The sequence below is a fragment of the Panthera uncia genome (genome assembly GCF_023721935.1).
Source record: "Panthera uncia isolate 11264 chromosome D3 unlocalized genomic scaffold, Puncia_PCG_1.0 HiC_scaffold_8, whole genome shotgun sequence".
Taxonomy (NCBI): domain Eukaryota; kingdom Metazoa; phylum Chordata; class Mammalia; order Carnivora; family Felidae; genus Panthera; species Panthera uncia.
In genome coordinates, this window is record NW_026057586.1 from 84018412 (window position 1) to 84034176 (window position 15765).

The window sequence follows — 15765 nt, forward strand, 5'->3', positions numbered from 1 at the left end:
GCGTGCCGGCCCGCTTACGGCAGAGCCTTGGGCACGTGACCACCGTCCGGCCCTCCCGCTTTACGGCCCGTCGCCCAGGCGGCGGTTACCTTGGGGACGGGGCTTGCGTGGCAACGGTAACTAAGGAGCTCGCGGTGGAGAAAGCCGGGGCCGCTGGAGGCGGGGAGGTGACAGGGGTCCAGGCGGCGGGACGGCCCGGCCACTGAGGCCCACGGAGGGCGCGCTCTGTGAGTCGGGGGCGGGGGCCCTGGCGTGGGAGGGCCCGGTGCCCCGCGGGGGGCGCTCGCCGCACCCCGGCCGGGCCTGGGGCGGCCTCGGAGAGACCTGAGCTGCGCGTTGTGCCCCCAACAGGCCCCCACACCTTCCTTCCGCCCCTCCCCCGAAGCCGCGCATCAAGATGCGCTGGCAAAGTTTGCAGTGGGCGCAGGCCTCGTGCTGAGGGCCCCTTGCTGGAAATCATAGTAATGATTTTTGAGATGCAGGAACCAAGCGTCAGGGAGGTCTGCCTCTTTCTAGCGGTGTGATCTGAATAAGTCCCTTCAACTCCCAGAGCCTCACACTCAAGTTTGGCGGAAGGAATAAACCAGAGACTATGCTAGAAGTCGTTTAAACTTTGTAAACAGTTGCCACCTTTCTCAGCCACTCTGCTGCAGCTGCGTTGAGCATTTGACATGGCATCTCAACCCCAGAATTTAGGGCTCTCATTTTTATTTTGCCTGTGAGCAAATTTGGACCCTGAGGGGTATAGTGACTTGCCCAAGGGCACAGAGCAAGTGAGTGGTGGAGCCAGGTAGGGTTCAGTGCTAGGAGAGGCCGGTTGCAAAGCCGGCTTTTAACCACTAAGCACACTGCTTCCGCCCTTATTTACATTATTAGTATTGTCGTTAATGTCGGGGTTATCATTTTGCTGCCTGAGGGAATATGAATATATATAAAGTGAGTTAAAGGGCTCTCAAGTTATTCCTAGAAAGGCGAGAGGCCCTGGGATCAATATGTTGAAGATTTGGGACAGGCTTTCCCAGGGGTATGAAATTATTTTTGTTGCTGTGGAAGGGAACCAGGGCCAGCATTGCACATTTCATCGATAGGTTAGTGCACCAGGAAATTAAAATGGGAACTGCTGATTGTTATGGTCAAAATTTCTCTAGAGAAAACTCCACAAAGAGGAATGTCGGACGCAGGGGAAGAGCCACTAGAAGAAACAGAAGAAGATGGAGGAACAGAAATGGAAGAAGAAGAAGAAGATTATAATTCATATTATAGAGAGGGAGAAAGTATGCCACAGAAATTAAAGGAAGATGATATGTTAGTATGGAGACAGCCTCGGGAGGAGGGGGAGCAGGAGGAGGAGGAAGAGGAAGGAGAGGAGGAAGGGGAAGAGAAGGACAGGGTGGAGGAGAAATGGGAGAAGGGGGAGGAAGGGGGAAAGGACTGGGAGGAGGAGGAAGAGGAGGAAGAAAGAGTGGAGGAAGAGGAAGAGGAGCAAGGGGAGGAGGGGGGAGGAGTGGGAGAGAAAGAGAAGAAAGGAGAGGAGGGGGAGGAAGAATGGGAGAAGGAGGAAGGAGTGGAGGAGAAAGGGGAGGAAGAGGAAGAAGGGGGAGAAGGTGGGAAGGAGGAGGCTGTGAGAGAAAAAACGGAGGAAAAGGCTGCAGCTGCAGGGGAGGAGGTAGCTGCAGGAGTACAGGAAGAAACCACAGTGAAGCCCCAAGAAATCACCAAGTCCAAGATCAGTTTGGAGAAACTTACATTGACTGATTCCCAGTCAATCATGTCGGGAACTTTTCTAGTAAGTAGTAATTGTAAATCATTCATTCATTCATTCATTCATTCATAATCATTAAATGACTGCTTACTACATACCAGGCTATGGAGATACAAATAAGATACAATCCATTCTCTTAAGGAATTCTAGGGAGTGTCAGGAGGCAGACCTGAACTCTCTAAAACAATATGCTAAGTGCAGTGATTGAAAGATGCAAGGGAGACATTTAAAAAAACAAAACAAGAAAAACAGGGACACTTAACCCAGCTAGGAGGATGGTCAGGGGAAGCTTCCTGGAGGAGGTGTGCACCAGAGCTGATGTAAAGAGGGGCTAGGGATTAGCTGGAGTGTGCTTGTTTTAGAACAGAGTCAGTGTGATTATAGTAATGGAGGCTTTCCACAGACTCATCCTGGAAGAGAACTCAGCTGTGGTCCAAGGAGAAGTGACTCTGTGCCGAGTCTGTCCTCGGAGAGGACCAGTGCCACTTAGAAGAATGGTTCTGCTGTGTGGTTCTGCTGGTAGGCCAGGAATAAACCTGGCACACCCATGACTCATTTAAGTACAAAACGTCCCAGGCTCCTTTTTAAAGTGCTTCATGGTTCCCATGTGAGGCTAACACTGACTGGCTGATTAGGAATAGAAAGGAAAATTTATGAGGGAATACGGCAGCACATACTGTAACTGGAATCACAATCTTCTTTTCTTTCTTTTTTAAGAAAACCCATAGTGGTGATGAGTCAAAGCGTGCATCAGAGCATTCAGAAACAAATGAGCTTTTTAGAGACTTGAGCTCACAACGAAGATTTCTTGATTTGGAGCAAATCAGTTCTGAGGAACTACAGATTAGTTCCCCTGACTCACAGCCCTCTAGCAAGCTTGGGCAGAAAACCCACCAGATGCCCCAAGATGAATCGGGACAAGAAGGGACAGATTTGGAAGCAGAAAAGGGAGAAAGGATACAAGACAAAAGACTATCATACTTAAGTGAAGAAAAAGGAAAAGAATTCCAGCCCAAAACAGAGATCCCAGAGGATTCACTGGTGGCCACCAGTGAGGACATTTTGTTTCAAAAGGATGACAGAGCCAATGTGTACCCTTTGGTGAGTGTCATGTGCTTTTCGATTTCCTCCAACGCTCGGAGAGCATTGTGAAATAGGGGAGTTTTGTGCACATGGAAAAAAAAATACCACCAGAAATATCCTTTTTAAACTAACAATAGACTTGTGTGTTTTAAAGTTCAGTTCAGCGCTCCAGCTGGACACGCATGACAGGCTACGGACAGGAACGCCGCATCTGGGTCCAATAGTGTTGCTCCGCAGGCAGGAAATTCCGGACGTGGTTTGTCCGTTGCATAGGGTGCTGGTTTTGGTGGGAGACTCAAGCTCCATCTCTCCTCCTCCCCCCCCCTCCCTTTCCCCTCTCCGTTTTCTCACTTTGTGCTCCTCCTCCTCCATTCCTTCCCCTCTCCCCCCTCTCCTCACCTCTTCTGCCTTAGCTTGCTTGATAGCTTTACAAGCTCCTAAAACCATTACAGGATCCTAAAACTATCCATTACCAAGATGGGTCAGAAAGTGAAGGGTGTGGACTGGGGCACCTGGGTGGCTCAGTCGGTTAAGCCTCAGGTCTGGATCTCCAGGTCTGTGAGTCTAAGCCCCGCGTCAGGCTCTGTGCTGACAGCTCGGAGCCTGGATCCTACTTCAGATTCCGTATCTCCCTCTCTCTCTGCCCTTCTTCTCTCTCTCTCTCAAAAATAAACGTTAAAAAAAATTAAGAAAAAGTGAAAGGTATGGAAAAAAAGTGAAAGCCACTGTGAAAAGCACCAGGCAGTCCAAAGGAATCTGCCTTTGCTGCCACTGACAGTATTCCAGGGAGGCACCATCTGCGAGGAATAAAAATATTATCGTTTACCAAGAGAAGGGAGAGGAAGGTTTTTTTTCCCCCTTCTTCCTCCATCTGCTTCTGACAATTGCCTCCTAGGATTCATCTCCTGTTTTTCTTTTTTCCCTGCAGAGTTGGCCTTTGGAAGATTTGTAAGCAACTGAATGCATATAAAGCGTTTAATGTAGTTCGGAACATATAGGGCGCACTTGAGCGTCAACAGCTAGATGGCAGTGGTGGTGATAATGCCGATGAGGATGATGGAAAATGTCTAGCGAGAAGGGCAGACAACTGGCAGCCTCCTTTCTGTATATTTGGCTTACTTTGAGCAGTGGAGTTCAAGGTCAAAGCTTGCGATTATTCTGTCCAAAAGAAAGAATAAGTAAGTTTTAGAGCCCTTGAAGACTTTTGTCTTGTTTAGCCAGCTAATAAGACATCATGTAATATCACTAATGAGACCAAGTGACCTTTGTGCCAGGGCTTTGGGTCTCCCGTTAACCTTGGGCTCACCGCAGAACCAGACCTCTCTCTACAAACTTGTTTAGCGCTTTGAGTATACCTTCTTTCTTTTCCCGTTCCTGTATTGTTTTTCCTTTCTGTTAAAATTACTAGGTGCTCCATACATTAAAAAAAAAAAAAATTAAACAAAGCAGATTCCCCTTCTTACACTGACCACGCCCATCCCAGTTCCCTGGGGTGACTACTGTTACGGTTTGGTATAACTGTAGATCTTTCCAGACCTTGTTCTGTGCATCTACAGACCTGTTAGCTGTGTACTCCCTTGAGTGTGTGCACACACACGCCATGACACCCATTAGTTTTTGTTCTCTTTACCAGTGACAGATTCTGCATGTCTGCAGAGTATTTTTCTACTTCATATATCTTGGAGGATTTTTTTTTTCTATCAGTGAATGTAGATCCATTTCCTCGTTAAAAATTTGTTTTAATTTTTTTAAATGTTTATTCATTTTTGAGAGACAGGGAGAGACAGTGGGTGAAGGGCAGGGAGAGAGGGAGACACAGAATCTGAAACAGGCCCCAGGCTCCGAGCTGTCAGCACAGAGCCAGACACAGGGCTTGAACTCATGAATGGTGAGATCATGACCTGAGCCGAAGTCGGACACTCCACTGACTGAGCCACCCGGGTGCCCCTAAAAAAATGTTTTTTAATGTCTATTTATTTTTGAGAGAGAGAGAGACAGAGCGTGATTGGGTGAGGGACAGAGAGAGAGGGAGACACAGAATCCGAAGCAGGCTCCAGGCTCTGAGCTGTCAGCACAGAGGCTGGAACTCAAGAAATGTGAGATCGTGTCCTGAGCCGAAGTTGAACGCTTAACCAACTGAGCCACCCAGGTGCCTGCCCCCATTTCTTCATTTTAAATTCAGGCATTTCCCTATTATTGATGGCCATTTATGTTCCTTCTGATTTCGTGTTCTCACTAGAGGTGCTTCAGTGAGCGTGCTTCTGAATCTCTCTCTGTGCCCGTGGCACCCTCTGTTTCCTTTGGGGTCCCCTGCCTCATCCCAAAGGCCTGGAGTGGCTCATGGGGCTCATGGACACTGTCTCCAGCCAAGAAAGAAGGGTATCCTGCATTTATGAGAGGGGATCTTGTGACTGTCAAATGTAGTGAAATCTGGTTTTGACAATAACGTTTTGTTTTCATGTTTTACGGGAAAAGATTGCCATAAGAGATGGCTATCTGCGTGATTGGTCACCATGAGTGCAAAATGCAATGAATACTGTGTGGTTTCAATTAATGTGAGCACTGCTTGACAAGGAAGTTCTGTTAATACCGAATGAACGAGTTACTAAAAATCTCTAATCACTTAGCCATCGCTTTAGACAACACCACATTCGATTAATTGGCCTTAGTTAATTTTTTTTAAGCTTACTTATTTTGAGAGAGCGCATGTGAGCTGGGGAGGAGCAGAGAGAGAGACAGAGAGAGAGAGAGAATCCCAAAGACTCTGAGCTGTCAGCGCAGAGCCGGACCCGGGGCTCAATCCCACAAACTATGAGATCATGATCTGAGCCGAAATCAAGAGTTGGATGCTTAACCAACTGAGCCACCCAGGCGCCTGGTGTTAGTTAATTTTTTAAATGGACTGGTTTTTTTGTTTTTGTTGTTTTTTAAGTAATCTCTAGACCCAGTGTGGGGCTGGAACTCATGACCCTGAGATCAAGAGTCGCACACTCTACCGACTGAGCCACCGGGCACCCCTAAATGGACTGTATTTTTGAGGAGTTTAGGTTTATAGCAAACTGAATGAAAAATAGAATTCCCTTCTACTCCCTTGTGACTCCTCCATGCCTAGGTTCTCCTTTCATTAATATCTTGCATTAGCATGGGACATTTGTCACAGTTGATGAGCCGATGTTGATCTGTTGTTGTTATTTTTTTAATGTTTATTTATTTATTTTGAGAGAGGGAGAGAGAGCAAGAGAGAGACAGAGCGAGTGAGCGGGGGAAGGGCAGAGAGAGAGAGAGAGGGAGAGAGAGGATCCCAAGCAGGCTCCACACTGTCCTCGCAGAGCCTGACACGGGGCTCAAACTCACAAATGGTAAGACCACGGCCTGAGCCGAAATCAAGAGTCAGCTGCTTAATCCACTGAGCGCCCCCATCTTAACCATTTTTAAGTATACAGTGTAGTAGTAAGTACTTTCACGCTGAGGTGCAACCAGTGCCTGGAGCTCATCTTGCAAAACCGAAACTCCCTACCCATTGAACAACAACTCCCCATTCCCCAGCCCGGCCCCTGGTAACCACCGTTCTACTTTCTGTCTCTGTGGATCTGACTCCTCCTCTAGGGACCTCATGTAAGTGGAATCCTACAGTGTTTGTCTTGCTGTGACTGGTGGATTTCACTTACACGGTGTCCTCCAGGTTCATCCATGTCGTAGAGTGTGTCAGAAACTCGTTCCTTTTGAAGACTGAATGATATTCACATTTTGTTTGTCCATTCATCTGTCAATGGACACTTGGGTGGCTTGGCTTTTTTTTTTTTTTTTTTTTAATGTTTACTTAGTTTTGAGAGAGAGAGAGACAGAGTACAAGCCAGGGAGGGGCAGAGAGAGAGAGGGAGACACAGAATCTGAGCTGTCGGCACATGGCACCATGCATATAAAGCGTTTAATGTAGTTCGGAACATACAGGGCGGCTCATATGAGGAACAGCTCAGGTTCTGAGCTGTCGGCACATGGCCCAGTGGGGCTCGAACTCACAGACCATGAGATCATGACCTGAGCCAAAGTCGGTTGCTTAACCAATTGAGCCACCCAGGCGGCCCTACCTTTTGGCTTTTGTGAAAGATGCTGCTATGAGCCTGGGTGTATGAATGTCTCTTTGAGACCCTGCTTTCAGTTCTTTTAGGTGCGTGCCCAGAAGTGTGCTTGCTGCATTACGTGGTAATTCTGTTTTCAAGTTTTTGAGGAGTCCCCTTGGTGTGTCCGTAGCAGCTGCACCATTTCACATTCCCACCAGGAGTGCACCATGGTCCCGATTCCTCTACATCCTCATGAAATTTACCCTCAAGCATTTTTTGTTAAGTTTTTTTTTTAATTTATTTTGAGAGAGAGAACAAGCAGCGTAGGGTTGGAGAGAGAGAGAATCCCAAGCAGGCTTTGCACCAGCAGCGCTCAAACCCACGAGCTGTGAGATCATGACTTGAGCCCAAACCAAGAGTCGGATGCTTAACCGACTGAGCCACTCAGGCACCCCAGAATTTACCTTTTAAGTGTACAGTTCATCGGTCTTTAGCCTGTTCACAAGGGTGTGCAACCATTACCACTATGCAATTCCTGAACATTTTCATCCCCCCACAAGAGAAATCCATCCCCCTTGGCAGTCACTCCCCACCCCCTCTTCCAGCCGCCCCGCAGCCGCTCATCTACCTTCTGTCTCTGTGGATGGAGTCACACACTCTGCGGACCTGTGTGTCTGGCCTCTTTCAGAGTCATGGCTTCAAGGGTCATCCACACTGTAGCACGTGGCTGAGGACTTTCTTGAAGTGATTTCTCCTCTTTGGACTGATGATATGAAATCTTTCTCCTCCAGAGACTGTGCCAAGAGAGCCTAGCATCCTAGCTCTGGCCTCGGCACACTTAATGTCTTGCTGGTTTTACCTTTGTCTTCCAGACCTTGACCTGGTCTTTTGGCTGGAACAGTTCTCTTCCTGTTTACTATATTCGAGATGAAAGCCAGAGAGTTCTTCTGTATGTCTGCGCTCACACCGCGGTCATCTACAACGTTTTCAATAATAATCAGCACCATCTTCAGGTACGCAAGGTTTCTGGTTTTTGTTTTTCGTTTTGTTCTGTTTTTACCACAAGTAAAAGAGGTGGTTTTTCACTAGACTACAGCATTTTGGTTTTTGTTGCAAGGGCTGACTTCATTATATCACCATCGTGTTTTCCTACCTCTCTTCTGAACTATAGCAAATCTTGTCTTTAGAAACACATTTTATTACTCATTGTCTGTCTGATCCTAATCAGAATCAATTAACAAATAGCAATTGCTTTTAATTTTATAGCAACAAGAATTTAAAGCATTTGTATTTTTTTTTTCTGTATTTCCCTAAAAATGTGGTCAGGATAGATCATGTTGTCTCCACACATCTGGGGGGAACACAAAAGGCTTCAGCAGGGATTCGAACCCTTTGCAGGTTTAAAAGGGCATTCGTTGATCCTTATAATCATGCTGAGAAGTGGGTGTTCATATTCCCATTGCACAGAAGAAAAAACAAAGGCTCAGAGCAGGTTAACTGACTTGCCTGAGCCTGCACATGAAGCCAGGTCTTGAATCCAGGTCCCCTGACTTGAAAGTATTGAGTAGGTTGGTTTTGTCCTGTCCTGTCCCCCCCCACTTGAACATCTTTATTTGTTTTCAGCGCCCTCTGTGCCTCCCCAAGTGTCCCACATGCCTGCCTTCCCCTCCGTTCCTGACATTTTCTGCTTCCTCCGTTCCTGACATTTTCATCATTTACCTGACCAAATATCCTCCTTTCTTGGACTTCTCGGACTTTCCACTCATTAACCCGATGAACAGTTCCATGTTACCCTTTTCAATGGACATATATTTTAATAAGGACCTGCTTTAATCAATACCTAGGTCAAAAACATCACAAAGGATTTTCCCATAGTCCATTGTGCCAGGGATCCAAGCCATGTGGGTGCAGCTGGAAAAAGTTGCTCTCTAGAAGGCCAGGAATACACACGAAACCAGCCAGCACCACCCTGCGGAGCTCAGTTGAGTGTGTGGGACTGCGCACAGTGGGAATGGCACAGGGAGAAGGGAGAGCTGGTGTCTGCAGAGTCAGGAAGAAGCGGGAGTGGGCAGAGGGGCTGAGAAATGGGGACAATGCCAGGCAGGTCAGAGTGAGCTGTCTGGGAAAGGCCTTGACCATTCATTCATTCATTCATTTCACAGATATTTCTCATAACATCTGTTGCAGATTCTGGGTCTGTAGTCATGAAGAAAACAGATCCAGTCCCCCCCCACCTCGTGGAGCTTATAGTCTCGTAAATACATAACTATGAATTATAACAAGCACTCCAAAGGAAATGTGGGAATGCTATAGGGGAGAGGTCAAGAGTGAGAGCCGGACCTCAGATTGGGTTGCCTGGGAATGCAGACATGCCCTTCATGCCGAGATCTGACTGATGAAAATGAATCAACCAGGGACAGGTTGGGGAGGAGCATTCTAGACTGAGTTTGCAGGCCTGTGCGTGGGGCCCAGAAAGGAGGCCAGTATGGCTGGTGCAGAGTGAGCGAGGGAAGATGAAGAAGGGTGGAAATAGGCTATTTCCTGGCAGGGAGCACTACCGTTTTTTCTGTGTTTCCAGAAGATTCCTGAGTTACTGGGAAAGGATTATAGGGGGCTGGGAATGAAAGCAGATAGACCAGCGAGGAACCTTTTGCTCCAGAGCTGCTCGGTGCCCTGATGTGGACACTGTTTTAGGGCGATGAGGCCGGCAGGGAGCTTCCAGGGGACTAGGCAGAACCCCAACATTTATTCTCAACCTGGGTTCAGAGTGGGGGACATGCCTATACCTGTAGGACACCCCTGTTCTTGTGGGCAGTGGGGCTTATCCAGGTGTTTCGAGGGGGAGCAAATTTGAACGCCGCTGGCTATGGAGAAATGCCAGGGAAAGCCAGTGGGCATGGAATTTTCAGCCAGATGAACCTGGAAGGGGAGCTCCGTTCTCTCTGGGGCCCCAGTCACTCCTACCAGTGCCAAGCCTGGGCCGTGTCTTTGAGGTTTCAAAACATTTTCTCTCCATTTCTGCAGGGCCACCCCAATGTGATCTCCTGCCTCTGCATCAGTGAAGATAGGCGGTGGATTGCCACGGCCGACAAAGGGCCCAACTGCCTGATAATTATATGGGACTCCTTCACAGGGTAGGCTTGGTGCCACCATGCTTTCTCCTACTTAGTGTCCTGTGTCTGCCACTGTGGGCAGGACGGACGAGCAATCTGGCCTGGGCGTGCAGAAACCAGTGATGGGATGCAGGGTGAGGGGCTAGGGGACCTGGGGGAGGCTGGCCATCTTGTTGCCTTGAGTGACATTACCTTGGTGAATTTCCCGTTTACGATTCTTGGCTCCCGAGGCCCAGAAACTTGGTTTGGCGGTGTCCCAGAGTAGACGGGGCTGAGGGAGGTTAACTCACACAAACCCAGCTTGGAGGCCCAGAGAAGTGAAGTGACTTTCCCCACCTGCAAAAGGAAGAGGCTAATCATACCTACTGTTTTAGTTTTCTTGGGATGCTCTAAGAAATTGCCACACACCGAGGGGCCTAAAATAACAGCAAGTTACTCCCTCACAGTTCATGAGGCTGGAAGTCTGAAACCAGGGTGCCTGCAAGGGTGGTCCCTTCTGGGCCTCCGAAGGAGAATCTGTTCCAGGCCTCTCTCCCAGCTGCTGGTGGTGGCTGGCAGCCCTTGGCAGTCCTTGGCTGGTAGACTGATCCCTCTAGTCTCTGCCTCTGTCTTCACATGGCATTTTCCCCTGTGTATCTCTTTGTGTCTTCTCTTCTGTGAGTTCAGCAGTCATTGAATTTAGGGTTCATCCCAATCCAGTAGGACTTCATCTTAACAAACTACCCCTGCTAAGACCCTATCCCACATAACGCTCACATTCTGAGGTTCTGGGTGGACATGACTTTTGAAGGGGGCCCTTCAACCCACTACACTTACCTTACAGGACTGTCATAGAGGCCAGTAGAGCACGGTACCTGGCCCGTGACGGATGTTTATATGTGAGTTTTCTTTCTTAATTCCTGGTCCTAGAGGCAGAGAGCAGTGCGGGATTAGTTGACAAGATTGTAAGGCTCTGGTTGGGAGTGGACGAGTCCAGTTGGGCTAGATTAGGAAGAAGGTGTGTTTAATGCTCTGGAGTGTTCTGGAAAGTTATATTGGATCTTCTAAGACACAGGTCCCCAGGTGACTGGTGACCTGGATAGGGCCATGTTACCTAACCCTGGTCCTCATCTTACTGGACATCTCAGTGGCATTTGACACTCTTCATTTCCTTGGCTTCTCTGATACCACGTCCTCTGGTTCTCATCCGACTTACTGCCTCTTCCTTCTCAGACTCTTCTGAGTCTCGCTTCCTCTGGCCTTTCCTTGGCCACGGCCTGAGGATGCTTTGGTATTGTTCTCCAACCAGGAAGCAGCAGACCTGGGACTTGAAACCACACTGTCTTCATTTCAATGCCACCTCAATATTGGGGCACCTGGGTGGCTCCGTCAAATAAGCGTCTGACTTCGGCTCGTGTCATGATCTCAGGATTCGTGAGTTCGAGCCTCGCGTCGGGCTGTCTGCTATCAACGCAGAGCCCACTTCAGATCCTCTGTCCCCCTCTCTATCTGAACATTCCCCACCACCTCTCTCTCTCAAAAATGAATAAGCATTAAAAAATAACCACCTCAATACTTCCCGTTTTCACTGATGAGGAAGCTGCCGGAGAACATTCCACCTGGATGTCCCATGGGTATCTCCTGCTAAAATGTCCCCAAGCCCTGTTGTATCTCTTCCCGGGTGCCCCTGCCCACCCTCTCTGGCCCGGCCGGCCTCCTTCTCTCCAGCTTCACTCTGCAGTCCAGCCTCCGGGACACTGATTTTGTCTTATTGTAGTAAAAATACATAACATAACATTGACCATCTTAATGATTTTTAAATGTATAATTCAGTGACATTCATTGCATTCACAGTGTTATGCACCCATCACCACCATTTCCAGAACATTTTCATCACCCCCCCCCCCCAAACAGAAACTCTGTGCCAGTGAGCTCCCCCTTCTCCCTCCCAACAGCCCCTGATCTGCTTCCTGTCTCCATAGATTTGCCTGTTGCTAGTTCGTGTCAGTGGACTTGCCCGTGGCTTTTTGCATCTGCCTTCTCTCTCTCAGCATGTTTCCAAAGTTCTGCCGTGTGGTAGCTTGACCCAATGCTTCCTTTCTTTTTCTAGCTGCTCAAGATTCTGTTGCATGGATATACCAGTTCTGCTTATTTGTTCACCTGTTGATTTTTAAAAATCACTTTATTTATATTTTTTAGATGTTTATTTATTTATTTTTTAGAGAGAGAGTGAGCAGGGGAGGGGCAGAAGGAGAAAGAGCAAGAGAATCCCAAGCAGGCTCCACACTGTCAGCACAGAGCCCGATGCGAGGCTGGAGCTCGTGAACCATGAGGTCGTGACCTGAGCCAAAACCAAGAGTCAGACACAGCCAGTGACTGAGCTACCCTGGCACTCTTAAAAATCATTTTATTAAAAAAACATTGTTTTAATGTTTATTTATTTTTGAGAGAGAGAGAGAGACAGAGACAGAGCATGAGTGGAGGAGGAGTGGAGTGGAGGAGTGGAGGAGAGAGAGGGAGACACAGAATCTGAAGCAGGCTCCAGGCTCTGAGCTGTCAGCACAGAGCCCGATGCGGGGCTCGAACTCACGAGCTGTGAGATCATGACCTGAGCCGAAGTCAGACGCTTAACCGACTGAGCCACCCAGGTGCCCCTTTTTTTTCCTTTTTAAAAAAAAGTTTGTTTATTTATTTTGAGAGAGAGAGAGAGCAAACACGGGTGGGGGAGGGGCAGAAAATGAGGAGACAGAATCCCAAGCAGGCTCTGCGCTGTCAGCACAGAGTCTGACACGGGGCTTGAACTCATGAACCGCAAGATCATGACCGAGCCAAAGTCAAGAGTCAGATTCTTAACCCACTGAGCCTCCCAGGCACCTCCTCCTTTTTTTTTTTTTTTTTAAAGAGAGAGCATGAGCTGGGGAAAATGGCAGAGGGAGAGAGAGAGAGAAAAAGAAAGAGAGAGAGAAAGAGTCTTAAGCAGGCTCAAAGCTCAGTATGGAGCCTGATGTGGGGCTCAATCCCACGACCCTGGGGTCATATCCGAGCCCAAATCAAGAGTCAGATGCTCAACCAGCTGAGCCATCCAGGTGCCCCGTCTCCATAGCATTTTGAGTGTGATCTTTTCCCAAACACAGAATCTGATTGTGTTTCTCGCCTGCTTAAAACCATTCAGAGGCCGGCCATTGCCGGCCCAGCCTGTGTCACAGGGAATACGCACCTTGATTCATAGCCATGGGAACAGGTCCCCCAGAAAGTGAAATTCCCCGTCTATATGACTGGCTGTCATCTGTGGCTGTCACATACTTTCAGCTGCAAGTACTGAGACATCTGCCTTAACACACGAGGGAGCATTTTTATATCCCGTGAGAGAGAGTCCACAGGTAGGAGGGGGGCCCCTCGTGTGTGTCTCTTCTCTGAAGCCGTTGCTCACGGCTCCCCTTCCCCAGGCACCGCTGGCCCCTTAGACAGTGTTTATTCTTTGCTTCTCTCTTGCTTGTAAAGCTGTCTCCCCCACCAGACTGAGGGCGGCTCTGGCAGCGATATTTTTTCCCAGTTACAAAGTAAAGTGCGTCTGTGCTTAGCAATTCAGTATGTCGATATGAGTTTATGATATAGGAAATGATGACTTTGGGGCCCAGAAAAGATTATTTGGTTTTAGAGTTAATGTTCACTTTATTAAAGTTATAAACTAAAAGCCACAGTTTTTCCTTAAGCCTTTTGCTCAACTTACAAATCTTACTCCTTTTATAAATCTAGCACATTTTTGCAATTGCCTTTAAGGGGGTTTTGATTAATGTTTGGCCCCACTCACAAATTTGATTATTAACTCCTTTTAAGCATTTTTAAACTGCACTTAGAAATTGAATATATTTGGTTTTATCTTTAAGTTCTTTAGTAGTCTTACTAAAAAATAAACCCTTCACCCGTACTTAAGTAATTCTTATAAGTCTAATAAATTAGACATAACTATGGCAAATTTTAAGTTCTCATAAGTAGTCTAATATTGTTTATAAACCCAGTGCGATTTGAATTTGAAATCGTAAGTCTAAATCAACTACAGACCTTAAATTAGAATCACAAATCTAATCCATCAGAGACTCTGAGATGTTAAGTTCTCCTAAACATCACCCATTCCTAAACAAAATGACCAAATTCTCTTACCACCGATACGTTTGTGGTACAGGCCCGACCGACATCATCGTCCCTAGGTTGAATTCTGAATATCCACAGGGACAAGACGCTTTTCCCCACTAAGGGCATCGCCGTGGCATTTGTAGTAATAACAGGACTGCCTCCCAAGTGAATTTGGGGGGTACTTCCCAGGGTGAGGAAATCTTCTTGAGTGACAGGGAACCGGCCAGGTCCTCAGCCGGGGCAGACACTTGGTCCCAGCCTGTTGGGTGACAAGGGCTCTATAATGAAAAACAACGGGGAACCATCAGTCCCTGTCCCTACCACCTCCTCTTCACCTCTAGGGCAAGTCAGCCCCCCCCCCCCCCCGCCCCACTGCCCCTCACTTACATCATTCCCATCCTTGCTTCTGCTGTCTCCTGCATTTCTTTGGCTCTCTCTCATATTTAAGTATCTAATTAAATTCCGCTTGTGACAGGCCTTTGCCTACTGCCTACACTTCTGCGGTCTTGCCAGTGACACAGTGCAGAAGTGAGTGAGGAAAAACAGACGAAGTCCCTCCTCACCCAAACACACCTTCAGAGTCACCCATGTGTAGTTGGGAGTCCATTCCTCCAGACTTTTCTGTGCACATAAATGCACACACACTCTCCCTCCCTCACTTAGGATGATGCTCTGTATGCTGTTTCACAATTTGCTTTTTTTTTTTTTTGCAAAATCTGGACACCTTCCCACATCTACCTCATTCTTTTTAAAAGTAGCATAGTTTTTCATTATGCGGTTATGTCATAATATACTTTTTAATTTATTTTATTTTTGTATTTTATTTATTTACTTATTTTGAAAGAGAGAGAGAGAGAGCGAGCGAGCACGAGCAGGGGAAGGGCAGAGAAGCAGAGAGAGAGAATCCCAAGCAGGCTCCGCACTGTCAGTACAGAGCCTGATACAGGGCTCCAGCTCACGTAGAGTGAGATCATGACCGGAGCCAAAATCAAGAGTCAGAAGCTTAACCGACTGAGTCACCCAGGCGCCCCCTGCCCCACCTGTCATAATATTTTTAAACAATTTCTACATCCATGGATATTGGTGTTGTTTCCAGATTTTTTTTTTTTTGCCATTAAAGCCATGCCACAGTGAACATGAGTGTATATTTATCTCTGTTTACTTTTGCTATTATTTTTCTGGGAGAAAGCCATAGCAGGGAAATTGTTGGGTCCTAGTGCATATACATTTAAAATTTTGATAGATGCGGTGAAACTGCCATCCCAAAAGCTTGCTGATTTACATTCCCACTTAGGTAGGAGGACACGCGTTTTCCTGGGAGCCTGGGATTGTCATAGGCATCTTTCCCCATATTTTCATCCTTTGTGCCTGGCACAGAATCAGTGCTTTATTGAAGTTATTGCTTCATGAAAGCAGCAAATAGCACATTAACGTGATGATGAGTTAGTTTTATTTCTTCATTTTTTTTGAGGTAAAATTCACATAATGTAAAATTAGCCATTTTATTTTGTTATTTTTTATTATTTTAGAGAGAGAATGCACATGCAGGGGGGAGGGGCAGAGAGAGAGAGAGAGAGAGAGAGAGAGAGAGAGAATCTTGAGCAGGCTCCATGCTCAGCTCGGAGCCTGATAC

General features: G+C 47.3%; 1 protein-coding gene across 4 annotated transcripts in view; it reads left to right on the forward strand.

Annotated features, from left to right (window-relative positions):
* The first annotated feature begins 74 nt into the window (after window positions 1-74).
* Window positions 75-15765, forward strand: part of CFAP251 (cilia and flagella associated protein 251) — a 67387-nt gene continuing 51696 nt past the window's right edge. For 3 of the 4 annotated variants that reach the window (XM_049619389.1, XM_049619390.1, XM_049619392.1), the window contains exons 1-5: window positions 75-227; window positions 1149-1786; window positions 2480-2863; window positions 7779-7919; window positions 9931-10040. In XM_049619389.1, the coding sequence (XP_049475346.1) occupies window positions 1169-1786; window positions 2480-2863; window positions 7779-7919; window positions 9931-10040 (1253 nt within the window). In that variant the 5' untranslated portion in view covers window positions 75-227; window positions 1149-1168. The remainder of the gene's footprint in view (window positions 228-1148; window positions 1787-2479; window positions 2864-7778; window positions 7920-9930; window positions 10041-15765) is intronic. The other variant, XM_049619391.1, reaches the window with a different exon arrangement.